General features: G+C 41.3%; 1 protein-coding gene across 4 annotated transcripts; it reads left to right on the top strand.

Moving 5' to 3' along the window:
* Nucleotides 1-525: 525 nt before the first annotated feature.
* Nucleotides 526-21,689, top strand: LOC136436241 (uncharacterized). Of its 4 annotated transcripts, XM_066430043.1 has the most exons (20): nucleotides 526-678; nucleotides 851-874; nucleotides 12,421-12,491; nucleotides 13,393-13,510; nucleotides 13,979-14,053; nucleotides 14,403-14,491; nucleotides 15,686-15,848; nucleotides 16,209-16,292; nucleotides 16,914-16,978; nucleotides 17,159-17,236; nucleotides 17,419-17,479; nucleotides 17,744-17,864; nucleotides 18,048-18,115; nucleotides 18,399-18,476; nucleotides 18,799-18,904; nucleotides 19,250-19,344; nucleotides 19,583-19,675; nucleotides 19,951-19,995; nucleotides 20,175-20,264; nucleotides 21,073-21,689. In XM_066430043.1, exons 1-20 carry the CDS (start codon nucleotides 550-552, stop codon nucleotides 21,199-21,201), a joined length of 1,782 nt encoding a protein of 593 aa, XP_066286140.1. In that variant the 5' UTR covers nucleotides 526-549; the 3' UTR covers nucleotides 21,202-21,689. The 4 variants fall into 4 exon arrangements, with proteins under 4 accessions (XP_066286140.1, XP_066286141.1, XP_066286142.1 ...); XM_066430044.1 differs by lacking the exons at nucleotides 526-678; nucleotides 851-874 and adding an exon at nucleotides 3,518-4,084; XM_066430045.1 differs by lacking the exons at nucleotides 526-678; nucleotides 851-874 and adding an exon at nucleotides 8,491-8,797.
* The last annotated feature ends 7 nt before the right edge of the window (nucleotides 21,690-21,696 follow it).

Genomic DNA, 21,696 nt, shown 5'->3' with positions numbered 1-21,696 from the left:
CACGTAAGCTACTCAACCACGACCCAGCAAAAGTGCAAAAGGACAAAAATCAGTCAACCTTAAAATCGCGTTTTGTCATTCAAACTCTGCAAGAAAAAGGAATAACACCAGCACCACTCCGTTCCAGCGAATATCGCCCTTGCGGTTCATGTTGCCTAGGATACGGATTTTCTATATATAGACAAAATTTATTTATAACCCTATTCTTTCTTATTTTCATAAAAGTTGCAATGCATACAACAGACATTAGGAAGTCTTCATTAAAAGTAGCAAGAAAACTTCCCGATCCTCTTCCTTTTCGCGCATAAAAAAGTCAGACAGACACCCGCAATGTTGGATAATTCTAGGGTCAAATTCTGGGCTACCAACCGTGTAGAACGACCTTTAGGAAGACGACAGTCTTAATCTGCCGTGTGAGACTCACATTAGACGTTTGGAGTATAGCTCTTTTCAATATCTCGCCATTAGCTGCAAATGTAGTCCACATATTTGACAGGATGGAAGAAGTTATCGTAGGTACAGCTATCATGAATACATAAATGGTTCAGAATGGCCCAGGCGCGAGCCGTGGAGAGTGTCGCTGGTATCTCGCGGGTAGACTCGGTAGACTCCGCACACGACGGGATTCTGCACCGGAGCAAGATGGCTCGGCTTCGGACAAGGCTGTCCATAGAGAAGGTTCGCTACAATCATACATTTTCTTATATATACATGTATATGTAAACATATTTTCTTGTTGGCGTTTTGCCATCTTTTGTATGAGGCGGTCTTGTCGCATGTATCTTAATCTTAAGCTATAAACTTGCAAGACTGATGTCAAACTTGTACTGACATGTTTTCTGTCTTTCAGAGCAAGAAGAAGCGGATTGAAACGGTAGGTCGTGTATATCAATTCCTTCATATTCATGATCAGTCATAGCATATTTATGTATACGAAAGGCTAATAACAGCCATATCAGTTGCCTAACTGGTGTTAGTAAAATCCCATTTATTTTCTTAATTACACATGTCTGCATCTGCTCTGAAGGCAGATGCACTTCAACTCCATATCGTTTGGCGTCGCTTCAGGGGATGCTGGCTTCCTTGAGGTTCTGTAGTTGGTCTACAAAGGCAGTGCGACAGGATGACACACACGTTTTTTCCCGAGATGGTTGCGAAAAAGATCACTAACTTTGAAAGATTGAGGGAAGACTTAACTAATCCCTCTGAGTACTGGAATAATTATTTCCAGTACATCCTGAAATTGTACGATTGATAAAAGAAAAACGGTTCCGAATCAATTACTGTATGTCAGATATTTGCTCTTGTCACTCCCTCCTGCAAGCTTTACGAAAGCCTGCATGTTTCTTGTCTTTAGATCAGACACATCTAAAAGCACTCTCCGGTGGATCCTTGACAGAAAGCAGGAACCATTCAAGATCACTTTCCGGTCGATCTTTGTAAGGAAACAGGTAGCGTGATGTTGACCTCCCGACTTCCCGCCTTTTGATCTGTACGCCCCGTTTCGCCCAGTCAAACACACGTTTTATCACTGCGCGCTAAATGAGAGGAACACACCTCTTGACTCAGCCTAATTCTGAACCCAACGCGATAAAGGAACCCGTCAGTACACAACTTAAACACTGGCTAAACACACAAAGACACCTAATATTTGTCGGGCTGTGTTGACTAACCATTATTGCTCCGGCAAATTGTATTGCTGCCCACTTACCGTGGTAGCCTATAGTTAGAACGTTTGTAGCTGAATAAAAACAGGCCGGCTTTGAAACTAACCTTACCTGGTGTGCACAAGGATGTGTGGCACTTTCCCTGTTTGCAATCGAGGCGCAAGTTAGAGAGTAAAATCGACATATAGTTCACAATAAAGTTTGACCGCAATATCTGTATCTGTATCTGTATAGCCGGTAACCGCCCTTCGGCGTAATACACCAGCTTCGCAGGCACGCGGCGCAATAGAAGTTCGACATAAACATAGGAATTTAAGATTCTCACCCTTCATTAGTCTGTATAACGCAAACTCCAGCTGTCTGAGGGTTTCTGTCCCCTACCCGAGCGGCAAGGCGGTTACAGGGCGGCGAGCCGTTACAGGAGGCTTGATTGAAATCAGGCGAACCCTTTATGACTAAGTATTTTATTGTAGTAACCCATACAATCCCATACAAGAGGAAATAATGGTGTCGAACATGCTAGTTTTAATCTGCGACTAATCTGCATGTACCAACTCGTGTCGTTATCTAAACCCTTTTCGGCAGTGCGGATAATTGAAAGAGCAAGAAATGATATATGTAAAAGAAAACATCGTTTTTTAAATTAACGTCGAAAACATCATCGCCCGATGTGTCGTTAATGTTACCAGTTCTACCAGTTGTTAACTGTTGTGCTATCATTACCTTCGTCAAGAAGGTTATTTTTTATGCTTGTCTGTGTGTCTGTTAGTGAACACGATAAGTCGAGAACGCCTGAATGGTTTGTTGTCGTATTTGGTGTGTCCGTGTGTATGTTGGAAATCTCAAGATGATTAGATTTTGAGTGAAGTGTAAAAATGTGTTATATTGTATGATGTATACTAGCTGCATGGGATGTGTTAGCCGTGTTGTTTGGAGAGGTCATAGATAAGTTTTAGGGGTGAGTACTTGTTCTTCATGGATTTAGTAATTACATTCAACGATTGAATATAGGTTGTCGAAAGAGGACAATAGTACAATATAAGGGATCAACAGTCTCCTTTGAGAAATAGTCTTGACCCTTCCGGTGGACAAATACGTGGAAGAGAATAAAGAAGCTAATAAGAAGACGCCTGACAGGTCTTGTTAAAGTCTTATTTGTGATTGCTCTGGTTCCAGTGATGATTGATTGGACCTTCACACAGTACAACACGTACTCATTAGCTGTACGTGCTCTGTTAGGGCCCTGTCACACTTGTGCGTATATTCCAGTGTGCGTGAGTTGCACATTAACATTTTTGGGGTTTAAGTAAAGTTTGCGGGGACAAAGTTGGTTTCTACTTTGACCGACCGTTGTGCAGCCAAGTGATCGAACCTAAGAAATAACTTCTTCGGCTGCAAACTTAACCTAAACCAGAAACATGTTAATATGCAACTCATGCAGGCTTGTGCATACGCACAAGTGTGACAGGGGCTTTATATCAGCGCACAGGACGACAATTTAAATGTGACAGCCGGCGCGCCACACGTCCAAATATTGTACCGCATCGATCCACGTAATTAGCAGTGCGTCTTGTACCGTGAAGTCGGTCGCCATGGACGTACTTACAGAATTGTGCGCCTGAAATCGATATCGATGGAGAAGTTTTAGTTCAGGAAACGGATGTTATGTGAACACGTGCCGAGTGTGTTTAGCATGAATTCTGTCTACTCGTAACTTGCACACGATGCCTACCATACCTGATGTCTAAAACAACATTTATTTGACAACCCATTTGACATGTAGCTGTTTTTACGTTTAAAAGGCTGAAACAATCAAAGGTTATTCTTTCTACGCAGCGGTTAAGTGGTTTGAATATGATACGTGAGGATTCTAAAGTCTCGCGGCTGCTTAACCCTCTGGTGGTCATAAGCCTAGAGTCTGTTTGCTTAGTGAGCTGATTTTACGGTATTTACTAACAGAGAATGTGCCTGTATAAAGGGTGCACCCCTCCCCACGTCTGTCTAAATTAGTCGACATCCGTCTACAAAGCGCAGACGTTAAATGGTACCGAAAACTAAACACTCGTGGCTTTGAAAGGCAGTGACGGTGTCCGATAGACCGACTGACTGACAATAGCAACGACCTACTGCGGACAACAGGTGTAATACTTGTACAGCCGTCAGGCAGCTCTAGACCACCGAGACCGTATCTCAACAGCACGGTCTGAGGGGACATTGGGCGAAGGTTACTCGGCGTTGGACGGAGGTTATTCGGCTGTGTGCGCATCGGGAACCCCATGGTGTAAACCATGATGAGTCGGCGGCACTCCATGGTCGAGGAGTTCTACCCTCTGTACGACTTCCATCGGTCCACGACGTTCAAGAGGAGGGCGTCGACGTGGCATGAAGTGTATCGTACAGAGGACGACGACGTGAAGGTACATGTGCTGTTGATGATTTTGTTGCCATGGATATTATTATAGATACTAGTACTGGGGTTTTGGGGAGGAAAATGGATAAACCCCGTAAGGTAAACGTGTCGATTCACGGAGCGCAACCCTTAGACGTTTGAGGTAAAATCTGTTAAGGTTTAATGTCAAAGACACACACTTAGAATTTGTTACTGTAAAAGTAAAAGGATAATGTCCATGGAGGAAACGTGTTCTTTCTGAGGTCACTCAATGTGTAATCAACTAACCAAAACGTTCGTTGAGCGGGCGCTTTTAATTCTATCAGTATATAACATGACATATGGTTGCTAGGGAGCTAAATATCAAACGAAACAAAGGTACTTTGTCTGAAGTTCTAACTCTTGTTGTCAACGATTGGATAGGAAATATATGCTGCGGAAATCTGGTGCAAAACAATGTGAATTGCATTATCACCACGTAACCGACCTATAACTTTTAACACTTGATCTCTTTGTTATAAAGTTATGTGTGGGGTACATGTAGATGAGTGTAAATGTGGATCACGGTATCAGCGAGGTCCTGTAGCTGTGGTAATTACATTTTTTGCAGTATTCTCTTGAGTACGTTTACAACGATTGTTTGTCAGCAGTAGAGTGCAATAGTGCATTAAAACACGCGCCTTCTTGGACGGTCGTCCGAGGTTAAAAGTCACGTTTCGCCTGGTTTCTCAAGAATAGCAGGCCTGTGACGCAGGACAGGGTGTAGTTTACTTCAACCGTAACTTTCTTTTACATTCTTTTCATTCGGTTGAATCAATGCAGAACAAACGAGAGTATGTCACAGGAACTGTGCTGGCAAAATCGCACAATACAGAGGAAGTGCAGAAAAGTACGTGCGTACAGAACAAAATATACAAGAGACGTCCTGATGACTTGAGCATCATCATCTCACATCTCGATTTCTAAAAAACTTAGAGTCACGGATTGTCCCTTTTCAATGTACTGATAAACATTTAGTAGGAACTTTACCAAGACAACTTTCTAACGGTGTCTAAACATACACAGCTTAAGCTGACAATGAATCACCTACCTGACAAACCTATACATTACGGTAACGCTACTTCTGTACTTTGAGTGAACGGGGATTGGTACACAGTGCATCTTGATTGTGTTCGCTAATGTTTTTATTATTCACTTATCACGGTTTTGTGGTTAAATTATAGCTCGGCATGACGATTCACACTAATAGTACCCCTGCCCTGTGATCCTATAAGTACAAGTAGACTGGTATGCAATGCATTTTACCCTGTATCTTTTCATGCTAATAGACGCATATCTGATGTAGTTAGATAATTGCTTTGATATACAGTACAAAAGCATCTACATGTACAACTATAGTTTGGCTTGACAAACCGTCTCTCTGAAATGCAATGGAACGTGACTTGTCAATGTGAAGGCCTCACAGCACTCCTGTGGCTCTCATCTTTTATTTTCATGTTTTCCGGCCGTTGCGAGGCAATGGCATGATGTAAATACCAGCAGACACTGACAACATACAGCCATTAACAAGGGCCATCAGCTGTGACCTTTGGCCTACTACAACATGGTTGAGAGGGTGTGTCAACATGGCGGCCACCAGTGGACAAACAAAAATATCGTCTCCATTTATAGTCCACCAATTTGCAGTCTTGTTGCGACTTAAATGATCTGTGACTACAAATACGAGATGCTATTAAAGGCCGTGATGATAACAGGCAATTACAAGAATAGATTTGTTGTTGTTGTTGTAATGGGGCTTCAAATGTAAACTTATGTACAGGTGGCAGTATTTTTAATGACATTTGGCAAGCAAACAAAATGTTGAAGGTTTGGATCACCGTGTTGAACTATTTTTCTTTCTTTTGTGGTTAAGATATTACTGTTAGAAAAAGTTGTAACTTTTTTGTATTTGGTGATATCCCTTGTACATGCTTGACAGAGTATAAACTTAAGGATGATATATCTATTGATAATTCACCCCCTCCTTCAGAATTACGGCGATTCTGTAATTTTTAGAATCGATGCCACAGCAAAAATTGACCTAATTTTTTGTTAGAGAGCCCTTAATGCATGAATAGGTTGTGTCGCACTAAAGAAACACTCCAAAACTTATGTTGACCCAGACCCGTTCTGTCTACACAGTCTCCCGCCGTTTGCACGTGCAGTTTTACTTTCGATCGCAAGACAGCGTTTCAGTTACATACCGTTTGCTTTGCTTATCTAAACCTCCTTGCTTTGGGTGATCATCTTCACATACGAATCATGGGACTTTGTATTGCAAGCTCACACAGCAAACTCGTCTAAGAACTTCTACTTATAAATCTTCATCGATTTGCATTTGTGATCCAGAAGTTCCCATTATTGTGCACCTGTAAACATTGCCCTTGCCAAACGAACTCGCACAGCCCTGCACAACATCTTCCGACTATACGGTTATCAACTCTCGTGAAGTCTCACGAGAGATAAAACGACAGTCACTTGCGTCAGTCGCCACCGTTTCACCTTTCTTGTCGTTCCCTTAGGATACTTCTAAAGAAGGTGAAGTTGTCAGGTCATCCTGTGGTCTATTTGTCATACAGAAGCGCCAGTCTGACTTACAGCATTGTTCATCTAGATATCTAGATATCTCTATTCAAGAAGACAATGAGAAAACTGCGTTTGTCGGATGGTTCGTCGAAAAGCAACGACCAGCTAGGAATGCCTCCTATTTACAATCTTCCTGTGTTCTGTATGAAGCAAGTATGTCCACATAATAGAACTTTACAGGCTGGAGACAACGGGACAGGGGACAATCAGTCATTCATTCAATCACGTAATTGCTCTAATCTTGAGATTGCTTTCTACCTCTGGAAATGCTGCCATATGTCCCAATGAACTGTATTGTTAATGAAATAGTATGGCCCAGTGTAATCTAATGTAAGGTATTCAGTTCGAGTGGAAAGACTTTATAAAGGGTTCCTGGTTGAAACAACCCAGCTACAAGTAGTTTTTGTTGGGGTGTTGCTATCCATATGGCGAGAGCACCCCTTTTTCCCAGCATTGGATTCTTACCCGGAAATAGAATAAGCCAAATACATGGTTTTATTGGCGGGTAATAATAGTCAGCATAAATCAAAATAATCGCTCAATCACTGTGCTACGATCAATACTTGGGTCTGTTTGGTAAATTCATATCCCTCTCCGATCTTAGTGTGATTTCTACCCTTCTCTGTTCTTTCTCACCCCTTAGTGTGCATGGTTTACCCTTGCCGCACGACGTAAAAGCAAGTTAACATTCCCGTGTATATTCTTTTTTGGACCACAAACAATATATGCATTACAACTAGGGCTTTAATCATTGCACTCTAAGACTCCGTTGTATTACTAACTCCACTTAACTTGTGTTTGGCAATGGCGGCATTAAAAGCTTTACGCCAAATAGCAGTAAATCATAATTACTTTCTCCACAGTACATGTTAGGTCTATTATATTTTTGTAATTACGGTTCAGTAGTCGCAAAGCATCCCTTCCAACGCTTCTAGTCGGTAATCGAAAACACCATGAATCACTTAATCAAGTACGATTGCATTGTACATATTCACCGAGGCAATAGAACGAGCTGTTCAACAAGGCGAGTGCTAGTTTCCACTCAACTCTAGATCCATAGTCCTTCCCTATACTTGACCTTTAGCATCTGTGTGGGCTGCCTAAGAGTTTTATGTTTTGCGGCATTGAACGTAACCGTTGTTGGCTGATAAAATGTTCTCAGTATTCAATTGAAATGACCTATTGTTAGCCTTTCTTAGCCTCCTTTGGTGACCATCAGAACAGGACAAACTGTCCAAATAGGTGGCCGCTTGGGCCTATTTTGGTCGACTTATATTTCTAGCAAGATGCTTTCAAATGCTCCTTGCTTCCAGCAAACTATCAACCCAGTTTAATCAACTTCTGCTATTTGGGGGTGGGGGTGAGGAGGGGGTATGGTAGAGTTGCATTTATCATGTCTGTTAAAAGTTACTAGTACTTTAAAAGAGCCTGATTACATACATAATAATAATATAATAACTTTATTGCACAACAATTGTACATGGTACAAAATATGGCATTCACTGGCACATAGATAACATTCTATTAGACTAATTAGTCTATTTCATAAAATATAGTGTAGTAGTATGGGATGACAATGGGCTTTTACAATCATTGGAAGAGTTTCTAACGTCAAGACATTCTTTGATATACTTCCCAATGTATACCATGCATGGGTTGTCACAGTTCATTATGTACTTAAATTTGCTATTCAAGTCCATTGAGATAAATCCATAATATAAATTGCTTACAGTAACTTCATTACAAAAATGGATGTTTTCCTTGTACAAATGTCACGTCACCCAAGTGTTTAACTTGGTTGTGCCTTCCAAGCGCGTGAAACCCAACAGTCCTCAAGAGGTTAATTGTCCAAATTGATAGAAAGGTTAATCTCCGGGCGAAGCCCGTTGATAAAAAGGTGCAAAACAAAGGTACAAATCTCAATTAGTGCGCTGGGATTGTCAGGCGAGGGAGCGCGGGGCCTGGCGCGGGAGGCATTTGAGGGACCGGTACGTGCGAGATGGACAGGGGCAGTCGGTTGAGGAGGAAGGCGAGGTTTGTGAGGGGCATGGCGATGGGAATCATGCTGCCACGGACTAGGGGAGTGGTGGCGGGGGCACGGGTTCAGAAGGAGAAGGTATGTCAGGATAGTTGTGACGATAATTCTACAAAACCCGTGCGTTCGTTGCTGTTGAGTCTCTTTCTAGGTGGTACAGTGCATAACACAGGTATATATTGACACGTGTATTTTGACAAGAATCTATCAAGTGTGCTGTCTTCATAGAAATGTTTGAATAGTTAAACATTCTGTCAGAAGAGCTATGGCGGTGACTACGTACATATATATGTTATATGATAATCCAGGGCAGCATTAACCATGGGAAACATCTATGACATTGAGTTATGTAAATCAGGCCCATTTTGACGTTTTTGAACGAAACATCCTAGCACCCCGCAAAATGAAAACGCTACTTCAATTATATATCTTTATCAAGTCCCTTACTATTTCTTGTTAAATCTCCATTCTTACAATCACTCGTGGCACGTGTTTTTCAATGTGCAATCTGACCCAATCTTAATAAATTGAATTCATTCCCAGCGGGTCTGTAATGTAGGTTAAATAGGTTAGGCGTTTAGTGTTTCGTCCGGATGTTTTGCCTCGTGCCGTTTTCCAGAGGAGAGAAAAACATTGAAAATAGCATTGAAACCTTTCCTTTTACCAGTTGTATGCGTGTTTAATGCACACACCTGTTATGAGTTTTTTCGCGTTATTTAGTAAATTAAGACAAAACAATCACAGTTAGTAGCTTTTCTCTATAAATCTGCATGAGGATATTTTTTCCTCCAAACAGCACCAAAGCTATATCCTTCTAACGTGCTAACTTTGATTTTCTATGCCGCTGTTGAACTGCGAAGTGCACGGTACTTAGTTTGACAAGTGCCAGCCAATAGGCGAAACCACTTCCAATAATACAGACGGTCCTTTAGACTTGTGCACTAATGAACACAGCTTTAACCATTACGGAGTGTGGGAGCTGTGTTTGCGCTGTTTGTTGATATACAATAGTTGCTAGGCAACTGGAATATACATATACATATACATATGCATGGTTATTTAGGAAGTTCTATGATGACGCAAGTTTTCTTGTAACCAAATATGTCACTATAAAGCTGCGTTTCCATATTTTGATCTCTTAGCAACAATAAACGAGGGAATAACCAATACAGTGAAGTGTCGGCGAAACAAAGTACCAATACAGTTGTTGCTTCGCCTAGTATGATGTCATTGTAGAAAAGTATTAGCTCGTTTCTTTTGTTACTGTGCCTACTTTTCAGGTTAGCCAGCGTAGGTTATGCTGTAATTGCTTGTGGTGGGAACAAAGTAGGGAATAGTAATCCAAGAAAAAATAAGTTCTTTTGTCAGCGTGGGAATGTGGTAATAGGTTTGCGTCATTGAAAGAATTATGGTGAATTGCTGTGGAGATTATTCTATATACACGGGTATTCAGTGCTTGTGAGTTGACCGTGAAACTCCCTGGCAACTGATCACGTTAAAATGTGACCTTGTATATACCAACCATCATTTGTCTGTTTTCAACGAAAAACACAAACAGCATTTTTTAGCCTTCCTCTAATAAATTTGTGTGAATTTCAAATATTGTTACTGCATGATTTGAATGCATATCATTTTAAAAATAAAATCATATATATCTTAGGATAAAATCTACCAACTACCAAATAAAAAGCAAGGAAATAAATTGAGGGTGACCATCAAAGAACAAAACGACGACCATGGCTACATTAGCCACTTCAAAGTGCATAACCGAACCGGAGCCTTCAATGCAGTGCCACCTCGCGACATTCTGACGAACTGCAGCAGTGAGAGCAGGTCAAAGATCCCCGAGTATTGGCCCATGCGGATTAAAGTGCAGGGCAAAGTCAGTGTTGTTTGAGCACACCTGTTGATCGGGAGCCTGCCGACAGGTGCACAGGTAATCCTCAGTAAACAGGTAACAATGGGCAACTCAAACACGTAATGCGATATCTCGGATTACACCCACTTCCAGCCGTAGATATCTCATGATGGTCGACGCCCCATTGTCGCGTAGTGACAATGATTACCTTCGATCCCTATCTTTAAAAACGCTCAGAGACGCTTAACCTTTAAGCTGCACGTTTCAGAAAGTAAGATTAAGTATCGTTTAGGTGTAAGTCTTCCCTGACTTTGTGAGTGCGAAGGTTTCAGTTACCATTCACTATTAAGTCGGTAATCCTGAATAGGCACAAGATCTTAAAACTCTGAACCTTTTCACATCTGTCGGATTTAGCCCCAGAAGCGTGCCGTTAACAAGGAGAACGCAAGTCCTGGAACAAAAGAGGGGATTTCCTGGTGCTACAGGCGTCATGTTGGCCATTTTACCCACCTTACGCCTCTATGGTTCGCCGTAGCCAGGGGAACCACACACTAACCACGGCAAACACCGTCTAATTAAAACTGCCAGCCTTTCGCCTCTGTCACATTCATTTTGTCGTCTGTCGGCGCGCCCGAGACAAATGGATCTATAATGAGATGCCGGTGATATGGTATCGCCGTGCATACCGGGGTGACCGTTGGCGCTGCGTTCCTGTGATGAAAACACAAGGGCGAGACACAAAACCTTTTCTGCGGGGTGAAAAGCACAGAAGATCACGGCGAGCCTTTATTACCAACAATGATTTTCCCAGCAGGTGGTCACGGCGCGATAAACATTAGACTCTCGTAAGATTCTATCAATCAACGTTGGAACCCACACTAGAAACATGTTTCACCTAGACGAGGCGTACTACTACAAACACTACAAGGAGGAGAAAGCTGGCCTGGCCCTGGTGCTAGGCAAGGCTCTAAAACGAACAGATCTTGACGAGTTCTTCAAGAAGAAAGCTCCTGCAGCCGGGAAATCCACAAAGAGCAGAACAAGACTTCCATCTATCAACAGGTGGTCCCAGCTGGAAGAGACCCCGGAGGAAGATGAGGACGTTATCGAGGATCTGTTGACGGGGAGTTGGCGGAAGGAGAGCCTGACGAAACGGTTTCGCCGCCGCCGGGCCGTGCAGAGGAAGAGCCGAGTAGAACCGTTAAACCAGATGTTCGTTACGCACACCGGTCTACTCATACGGGTACATGCAACATTAGCACTGAAAGTTTATTGCAATTTCTTGTCCGTAGGCTAGTTACAAGTACATGTAACATGAAAGGACGGACAGACAATGGTTAACAATATAGCATGTGCCTACTCTAGTCTATATACTGACACTAGAATTCAACGTATTGGGTTGGACTTCTTATTCCGAGACAGTAGAAGACGGATGATCCATGATATTAATGGAGAGGTTTGCAGAAATGGGACTATCAATGTAAAGGAATACTGAATACTTGTCGATAGCCTAGGGCTCGTGTTTATATGTTTTGACTCGCGCTACCGGGGAATACATAACATAGCAAAGGAATGCATTAACGTCTTACCTCAGCATCAAGCAGCGTGTTTATACATTTCAATTGGTACATTCTTGAGACGACTGGAAGTTATACTATTGCGGTATCTAAAAACAGATGCGCATATCGGCCTTCTGGCCTCTAATCAACGAGTTCAGTATCAAAGCCAAACCTGTTTGAAGAGACTGCTTGGCAGTCGCCATAAGCCACTGTATGTACAATGTATGATTGGTGAACTGTACTTTGTTATATTTTTGCTCATCATCGCACATCATGATCTTTTCCAGCCATATGAGAAGTTCAAGAGAATCGCCCAGGCTGTCCGCATCATCACAAAGACATGCATTTCACTCAAAAGGTAGGAAACTTATATTTATATATTGTCCACATAGTGACACTAGCTTGCATATTTTACATGTAGTGTCAAGAAGACATAACCATTTACATCTCAATAGTAACCCTAACATTTTAGAAAATGATTATTTCAATGCTACTGATTACTTATTATTGGGTGTGCAGTTAACTGCTTAATGTATATAACGTATGGTAGGGAATACTGGAGGCTGAACTTTGTATATGCTTCAACACCTTAAAAGAGTAAGACATAAGATGATGACATATCAACTCGGCGACAGGGTGTAGTAACTCCCGATATGCGCGAGCTGTCCTACGTGCCAAGTCAACCCTACTTGCACTCGTACTACTAATCCTCAGACCAACATGCCCAGCCTGACCTGTTTGGTTCTACCACTATATGCGGTGTCATGTACCTTCTCTCTTTAAACTTCAAGAGCACGGAAAATGCTTTCATGCTTAGGGACCAAGACTAGAAAAACAATTTAGAACCGATTAAAGACACTGTGAGCTGTTTGTGCAACGTTTTTTTAACAACACAGAAACCCGACTTAAGTTTTCTTGCCTTGACATATCATATGGGCAAGTGGAGTCCTTGGACTGGCTTTTTGTAATCAATCCAACACTACCATCTGAAAGTGCAGAGTTTAACACCTGTCGTATATACATTCATAGCACTCAACAAGTCGTGTGAGCACATTTAGACTAATATGTATGGGAATATGTGTATCAATAGAATTACAAACCTTGACTGCACAACAATTGTACAATGTACAACGTATGAAATATTCTGCCAGAAAACAACGCCCCTTCTACGAGACTAATCTACCTTACAGAAAGACCATGTAGCATGGAATGTGTAGCATGAGAATGTGCTTTAATTAACTGTACCTGTTGTTTGTCAGCTACATCAGCGGCGGCGAGACGAAGGAATGGTCCCTGGTGGAGATGCAGCTGAACCTACAGAAGGATTTCAACCAGTCTCTGTACTTCAACAGGGATATGTTCAGCAAACTCAGAGTGGTCAGTTATGCCGTCATTGTGTGATATATTGAAAATGAGCGTCATTTTTAAATGAATTGTTCAACATATATTGAGAAAGTTATTCACATTCCTTGCAACCTGCTCAAGAGAATTTGATACATTTCTTCCTATACAATGTATATACATAATATGATTCAATTGTATTCTAGGAGTAGATCCCATATAGTGCTTTACTCATATACCTTGTAAGTACTATGTGAAAATCATTGTATTCACTTTTGGGTAATATGTAAAGTTAGACCTTACGGAAGTCCTTGTACTTGTGGTGTGTCTATAAACTTTAAGTGTACTATATTGCATGATAGATAAGGTAAAATAGCACAGGAATAGATATATACCACATAACGGTGCGTAGGTCCTAGACCTGTTCCCAAATTCATAATTCTAAGCTTCAAGCGTTTGTTTAAACTTTTAATATGCCTTATTTGTATTTCCTCTCCCATCCAGACCAGAGGGAGTGAAAAGTTGAAGAAGATCTTGGCCATCCCTCCTACTGAACGGACTAGGGATCACATACAAGTGGTGAGGACTGGATAGATTATACAAAGCGTGACATAAGATTCTGGTTTATTTGGTCGACCATGAATTATATTATGTTTTATTTAAATACGTTATCTGCATTTGAAGCTGCCATTGTGCACTAGTACCACATACACCAACAGCAGTTAGTTGCTGAGTTGACTTAACCGAGTGGTGGGAGGGGACACAATTACACTGTGTGTAGCTTGCACCACGAATTGTAGATTAAGACTTTGTGGCCCATTTCTATCATTTCTTACAGTAAATGCTACAGACCAAGCTGTTATTGCAATATTGGAAGTTTGTCATATTGTTTTTCACAAATATGCGTTTTTTTAAATGATGTTTTCAGCTGCTGGCTCTACTGAGACATCACAAGTCATTCCAGGACTACCCGACTCACACCCAGATCCTGCTGTCTCAAATCATGATATATCAGAAGTACGTGTCAGTTTTGTTATCTGACATCTGAATGGCATTTCAACCACTTTACCTTTAGTTCAGTTCACCACGCCAATTTCTATTTAAAAAGGTAAATGTAATTTGCACAGCTAGCTTTTAATTAAGATGGCCGATGTCCTGTGCAGAAAGCAGACCGACGCTAAGATTGAGCATAGGAGCTTGATGAAACACTCCCACATTCAATCTCAGGGAAAAGTAAAACTTAATGGACTGAAAAAAAGCAATGACACGATTACTAAAGACAGTATTTCAAATCATAGAATTCAACGTGTAGAATTATGTCAAAGCGAATTGTGGACAAGTAACGTCATTTCCCCCCCCCCCCCCACGTGCACATTATCACTACCGTGTTCCTAATTGCGAATCCATCCTAACTGATGGCTACAAGTGACCATTAGCAGGTAGTTTAATTGGTTGGCTAACATTGTGCTATCAGACCTGTGACTAACACGCTGCATATTGACTTAGTCTCTTACCGACATTTTGTAGCAACAATGGCGAGCAGGTCTGTTGTATATGTAAAGGTTGGTGAACTTTAGATCGTGCACGGAACAAACGAAAACTGAACCAACGCCAGATGGGACACAAACAGATTGAATAACATTGTTTGCCCATTACGGAGGAAAGCCATTAACGTTTGTAACTTTTCCATGGAGTACAGGATGGTCTGTCTTTTGATCAAAACGTCGGATTAACAAACACGCAGTGCGTTGTTACTTCGATTCACCAAAACAATATAAAGAATCTGAGGTTAAGACCAGTCATCTTTATTGTATATTGCTTTTCAAGCGAACTCTGAGACTAGTATATTGCTGCAATATACGTGCAGCTTCTTTCATGGCAAGTCATTGAAAGCAAACAAACGTTCTCGATTTGGAATGATTTCTATAAATCATTAAGGGCTTATTTTAACTACTGCATAGGGTACACATTATCTACATGTACTTTTCTTAATCTTGCATTGGTTTTTATGATTCCCAAACATTCGAACGTACCCGTCAATTTTCAATGTATATTTCATATATTGGTTATGAGAGGAGACGGGTCAATTTATTTTGGATTTTTTTCACGATTACAAAACACAAACAGTGTAGCAACAGAATCATCCAAACTGAGAACTAATGACGAGCGAAACTGATATCCCAATTATAACGCTGTAATTGCCATTCCTAGTTATGAGGCTCGACGGATCGTGCTGAAGCAGGGACACCGGCCGTTCTGTTTCTACATCATCCTGTCCGGCACCGTGCTCATCAACGTGAAGGAGAAGGACGAGCGGACGGGCAAAACCTTCGTCAGGACCGTCAGGGAGCTCAGCGGGGGCGATGTGTTCGGGGTGAGACAGGAAAAATCATTCCTTACTTTATTTATATGCATTCATCAATTCGTTCATCCACCTACCTTTTTTTTTTACACATTCTTCTTTTCCTTTATTACAACCTGTCTCCACCAGTCTAAGTAAACTGTCTATAGGAAGAATAATTTGTCAAGGGAACTTGGTCACCACAGGGTTCTATTTGCCCTCGTCTCTCTCTCCTCAATTCTTTACATTACTTTTGTCGAATTTTACAATCCATAACCCCTTGGGAAGGCCTAGCGACTGTTAGATCAGATGTTTTAGACATTAATTACACCCACTACTCCTTAGGATTCGGTGAAACTTGCTGAAATGTCTCTTCTGTCTTCTGTTCTCCAGGAGACCGCCATGATGAGTGACAGTGTCCGCGGTACCACGGTGGTCTGTAAGGACGAGGTGGAACTACTGGTCATAGAGAAGGAGGTACTCTCCATGATTTGATTTGATTTGATTTGATTTATTGAAATTGCAAACGGTACAATACACGTTGGCCACAGGCAGCTGTTGCTGGTGTCGTGGCCCACACACAAAACGATATACAGCACATAAACTACAAATAACAAACAGTCGATAAATTCAATCTAAAAAGCAGCATGATAAGATATAACTAGTTCATGCGGCTTCTGGCCGCCAGTTTGTTTTTAAGTCTGGGGCCTTGTCTCCTGCGCGCCTGATGCCTCTGCTGTGTTAGTAGCATAACTCCTTCGTTTCACCAGACATGCCGATTTGTTTTGTTGAATTTCTTTTCAAATATCAATGGCCTGGTATCCATTCTACCTAGGTCTAGTCCGCTCCTCTGATTAGCCTGGGTATATATGTCTACCGTCCTCCGTAGTAACCGACCCCTCAATCTTTTTGAAAAGACTGAGCCAGCGGTTACCACTTAGGATGGTACCCAGGCTATTCTCTGATCGCTTCTCCGCAGAATATTCGATACATTCGGCAAGGAAAGTGATCGGCAAGAACCGGAGATGGAAAATGATACCAGGCTAAAGTGACAGCTGCAGGTATTGTATGAAGTAATGTCCTGTTTTGTATCCACAGGACTTTAACACGATCATCAGAGAACCTCTGGAGAAACAGCGAGAAGAACACGTGCAGTATGTCAGGTGGGTGTGCGGCTCTATAGTATCGATTTGAAATTGTGGTGATTTTACGTAACTTTGCTACTTTATCACCACATCTTTGAAGATGTTTGCCTGTTTTACAGCTCGTTTCTTTTTTTTCTTAATAGAAAATTTCCATGTTTGATATGATATGCATCATAGTCTGGTGGCTTTATGTTTCAGAGACTTGCCGTTGTTTGAAGACTGGCCAGTGGAACTGCTGCTGACCGTCAACCACCAGTTTATGTACCAGTTTTACAGGTAACGTTACAGTCGGGAAATATTATAGAATTGTAGAGATATAAGGATAAAAACATTCTTATATCATTTACTTTTGCTGTAGTTGCTGGAAAGCGTTCTTCACTTCACCATATCTTCCATCTCCACGTCACCCTATCTTCTATAAAGTATTGATGTGAGCATGTCTTTTTTGTTATTTTCAGAAAAGGAAACGTTGTTGTGAAAAACTGGAAAGAAAATAACTACCTCGTCATAGTCAAGTCGGTAAGTTGCCTTGTTTTACACTCGATACGATTTCAATATGGGCGAGATTTAGTAATTACAAATTGTGCGCTAATTTCTTTTAACCCTTTTAGTTGTCTTTCTTTCTCTTCTGATGGCTTGAATGTCTCTTTTGATCATACGTTGATACTAGTATTGCATTGATGAGGCAAAGGGACCCGGAATGCTGCAGAATGTTTATAGGTCGCTAGATGTCGCTTTCAAACGATGCGCTGATACGCAATGCAACTTGTTTTCCGTCTCCAGGGATCGTGCCGTGTAGTTAGTGAAGTCAGAGAAGAAATAGTTCGACCTAAAACTACGTCCCCACGCACGCTGCCTTCCCTGGACCAGCGGATAAAGAGCAGTGGGATGGGGGTCAGATGTAGTAAGTACGATTTATCCTCGTTGTAGTACTATAGTTCTTTATTCAACAAACCGAACATGGTTAAGAAAAAGGTAGCATGCTGGTGATGTATTCTATACTTAGATATACTAAGACATGTGGTGCATAAGATACCTACGTGGAATATAACGTTAGATTTAAACGGCTATTTCTTATCAATTCCAGAAAGTGTTCTAGGTTTGACAGGGTCACAAAAGATTGCGCCACGTCCAGACAGGATGGTCGAGTTGAAGGTATGCGTGAAAAAGAGTGAAGAATTGTCTATGACCAACATTCTTTAATGCATTTTATTATGTCGCATGTGACATAAATGTACATGCATACATGTATGTTTACACCGGAAATCCCTGTCATTTTATCTTAATTGAATTCTATGTAAAGATATTGATGATATCTGGAATTTACAAAAGACTACTCTTAAGATTCATAACATACTAGATGCAGTTGGTACTTAAACCGCATGATGGCGCGTTGTTGCCGTAATCCGTCTAAACTTGACATTACCTACATGTCCAGGTGTACAGAGAAGACAAGTCCATAAGCCCTGACATCTTCTCACAGTACGAGGAACAGAAAAGACGGAGAAGAATGTCGGTAAGGTTCACTTCTCATGGTACGATGTATTTAAGCGATATCAAGAAAAATCTACCTTGCGTACATGCCAACAAAACATTTTTTGCTTTCACTAGCCACCCACTATCAATACTAAGCTAATAGCGCCCTCTGCCGTCCAAGTATAGATTTGCAACCCACGGTATACGTGCGTCTACGTGGAAACTGCATCGTCCTTACTTACTCTCTAGCCATCATGATGTGGGCTTGAGGTATAGAACAATTATGTAGACTTTATTTTCCTTGGTATCGAAAGGCAAGAAACGTATCTTCTTTAATTTCGTGCTATATCTGTCTTGTACAGAACCCACTAGAAGCAATGGAGCGTGCCAACAAGGACATCTCCCCGAACTGGGTCCGGGGCAAGTCACGTGGCCATCCGGATGGGCAGAAACCTAAGAGTAGCCGAGGTAAGCGAAAATCTGAAATGTGTACATTTATGAATTATAGTCCGCTTACATTCCTATATCTTTGTTGTTTACTGAGACTTATAAGTTGAATTATTCGACTTTAGTTAAAACAATCATCGATGTTTTTTCTACACCCCATACCCTATATACATGGCCTCCGTCGGTCAGTATTGACCATGGTAAAATCCTAATTTACAACAGCCCTACAGCATCGACTATGGCTAAACAGCCCTATACGAGAATGACAGTCTCTGCCACAAAAATCACATCTGTAAGCTGACTCAGTTCTGTTGCAAACCCCATACCCACCTATTTCTAAAGCAATGTTTCCTCTGCCTGTACCAGGTCCGGACGGTAAAGGCACGACTGTACAGCTGAACGTGAGTGACGGCACGGCAAGGGTATGGAGGAGAATATCGTTTGGCGCCAAAACCTCAGAGGTACTTGTGACAAGGGAATCTAATACATTTTGTATTTCTATTGATTACATGATCGATGGATTCATAGAATTGATGTTTCTATATTTCGTTTTATTTTAGTTTGTTGTTCTTTCATTGCTAGCAATGGACCAGATGGACCTTTGCTGATTTGATTTGCTTTTAAATTTCTTTATAATTTTACAACAACTTTTTTTATTCGTAAAAGAAATATGACTTTTCATTTAACAACATCTAACAGGACAGAGCCAGACGAGAAGCCATCGCCGAGGCGCAGAAACAATGGCGGTACAGATATGCTGAAGTAGCCACACTAGGAGAGGGGTCTGTATTTGTAAGTAGGGGTATTCATTTTCACACTCTCGTCGCCTCCTGCCAGAATATATGAAATGTCATGAATTTAGCCTTTATGCACGTAATGGACCTGCGCTTAGAAGGCGCTAACTGAAGGGCTAAATTGTGTAATAGTCTTGTTTCCCCCATGGACAGTAAAAACAAGAGGGGGGGGGGGCACGCTTCGAAAAAGATCTCCAAGCTGAACTTTAAATTGAAACGACGATTTAATCAATCAGTGAAAATTGATATCAAATTTCGTTATTTCTTGTGCAGGGTTTGGAGACGCTGATGCAGAAACCGAAAGTAAAGCTGAGCTTGGTGAGTTCGCCATTGTGATACAATTATCAATCACATCTTCCAACTCCATGAGATAAGTCTGAATTTCATTGAATGCCATTGTAGCTTATAAGCTACAACAAACTAGAGGTACATTTTTGAAACTGATGGTGAATCCTGAACTGACCAAAAAATCAATAATGAATTTTGTTCCTGTACAGATCAGTGACGACGCGGAATGTATCCTACTGTCCAAACAGCTGTTTCTGAAGGAGGCCACGCCCAAGTGTCTTCGGTGTGTCAATGACATGGTACGTCTTATTCGTTTGCTATTGCTTTGTACCCAGTTATGAAAGTAAGCGAGTATTCTTAATGTGAGGGTTCTAGTTCTACTTCGTAGTCGAGCCTTTCTCAATTTCACCCATTCCCGATAGGTATCAATTTTGGCACTTTGACGGTCTTTTTGTAAAATTCCCCCCTGGCCATTAGACGTAACACTGCAGACTGGTCTCTGATAGGGTGGGATATTCTACTCCAGAAACTGTTTTACTGCTCTCACCCACTATCATTGCATATCTATGATTTTTACGGCGGTTTGTGCGAAATTCAGAAAAAGAAGCATTGAAATTACTCAGGGCCCCATTCTGCCATCAAAGTTTGAACTAGTGCGAACAAAATAGCGATGCTGGAAAAACATGCAGATATCACGTTCAGTGCAGGCCTGTTTCTGGTCGTTACATGTTGCGGAGATCATGTGAACCATTGTCTCCCCTAGGAGTTGATCCATTAGCTAGACAAATCCGTTGGTGTCCTATTTGATCCCGTGTATTAAGGTGTACTTAAGACTGTTTTACACCTTCGGAACAGACTGACTCTTCTAGGCGCCACTCTGTCGCGATCAACAATCAACCACCTTTTATATGCTCAATAGTATAGGACTCTGGCCGTGTGGCTTTAGTTATAACACACGTACTTACATGCTAAGTTTCCAACACCACCGAATACAAAAATCATGGCAAGGATGTTTTAGCATTATGTTTGACCCAACATCAAAAATTGCATGTTTAACGATTCGAACAAATGGTTGGTCAGTTTCTTAGAGTTTTTTTTTTTTCTCAGCTGACGCAGTACCCGTCTCTGGACTTCGTTCGGCAGCAGCTGCAGCAGCAGAGGGACTGGGTCGCCTACAAGTCCAGCATAACGCAGGACATCATCAACCGGAAATGGCCGGGGGCAAGTCCGCGGTGACGTCACTTCCCTTGTGACGCAATAACGTCAAACACGAAAGACTTAAAAAGTTATGCCAGGGAAAGGCCTCTGTTTGTAAATAACATGATACAACATTTTGTCACAAACGATGTGCTATCAAATCAGCGAAACCTTGTGAAAAAATCTATGTGATTTAAATGTTTTTGTACTTTACTTCGTTATATGATGTAAACGTCTGAAAGGACTATAAAGCTAAGTACATAAAAGGCTCTAGATGCATTATGACATAACAAAAAACTAAGCAAGTTTGATTATGGCAACCTGCTCAAATCAGACTGCATACTATTGCATTATCGAACAAACAGGGTATAAACACAATGCTGCTCAGCGTTTTCGTGTTAATTCATTGTAATGATCTCAGGATGTAATTAACATTGCCATTATGTGATACTTAATGAAAAACGTTTCATGTTGCGTAGAATGCTTTGACTGCTATATTTGTGCAATAAAACTTTGGACTTTTCGAAGTTGCTT

The sequence above is a fragment of the Branchiostoma lanceolatum genome, chromosome 6 (assembly GCF_035083965.1).
Source record: "Branchiostoma lanceolatum isolate klBraLanc5 chromosome 6, klBraLanc5.hap2, whole genome shotgun sequence".
Classification (NCBI taxonomy): Eukaryota; Metazoa; Chordata; class Leptocardii; order Amphioxiformes; family Branchiostomatidae; genus Branchiostoma; species Branchiostoma lanceolatum.
Note: the sequence above shows the minus strand (reverse complement) of the source record. Positions and strands in the feature narration are given on the sequence as shown.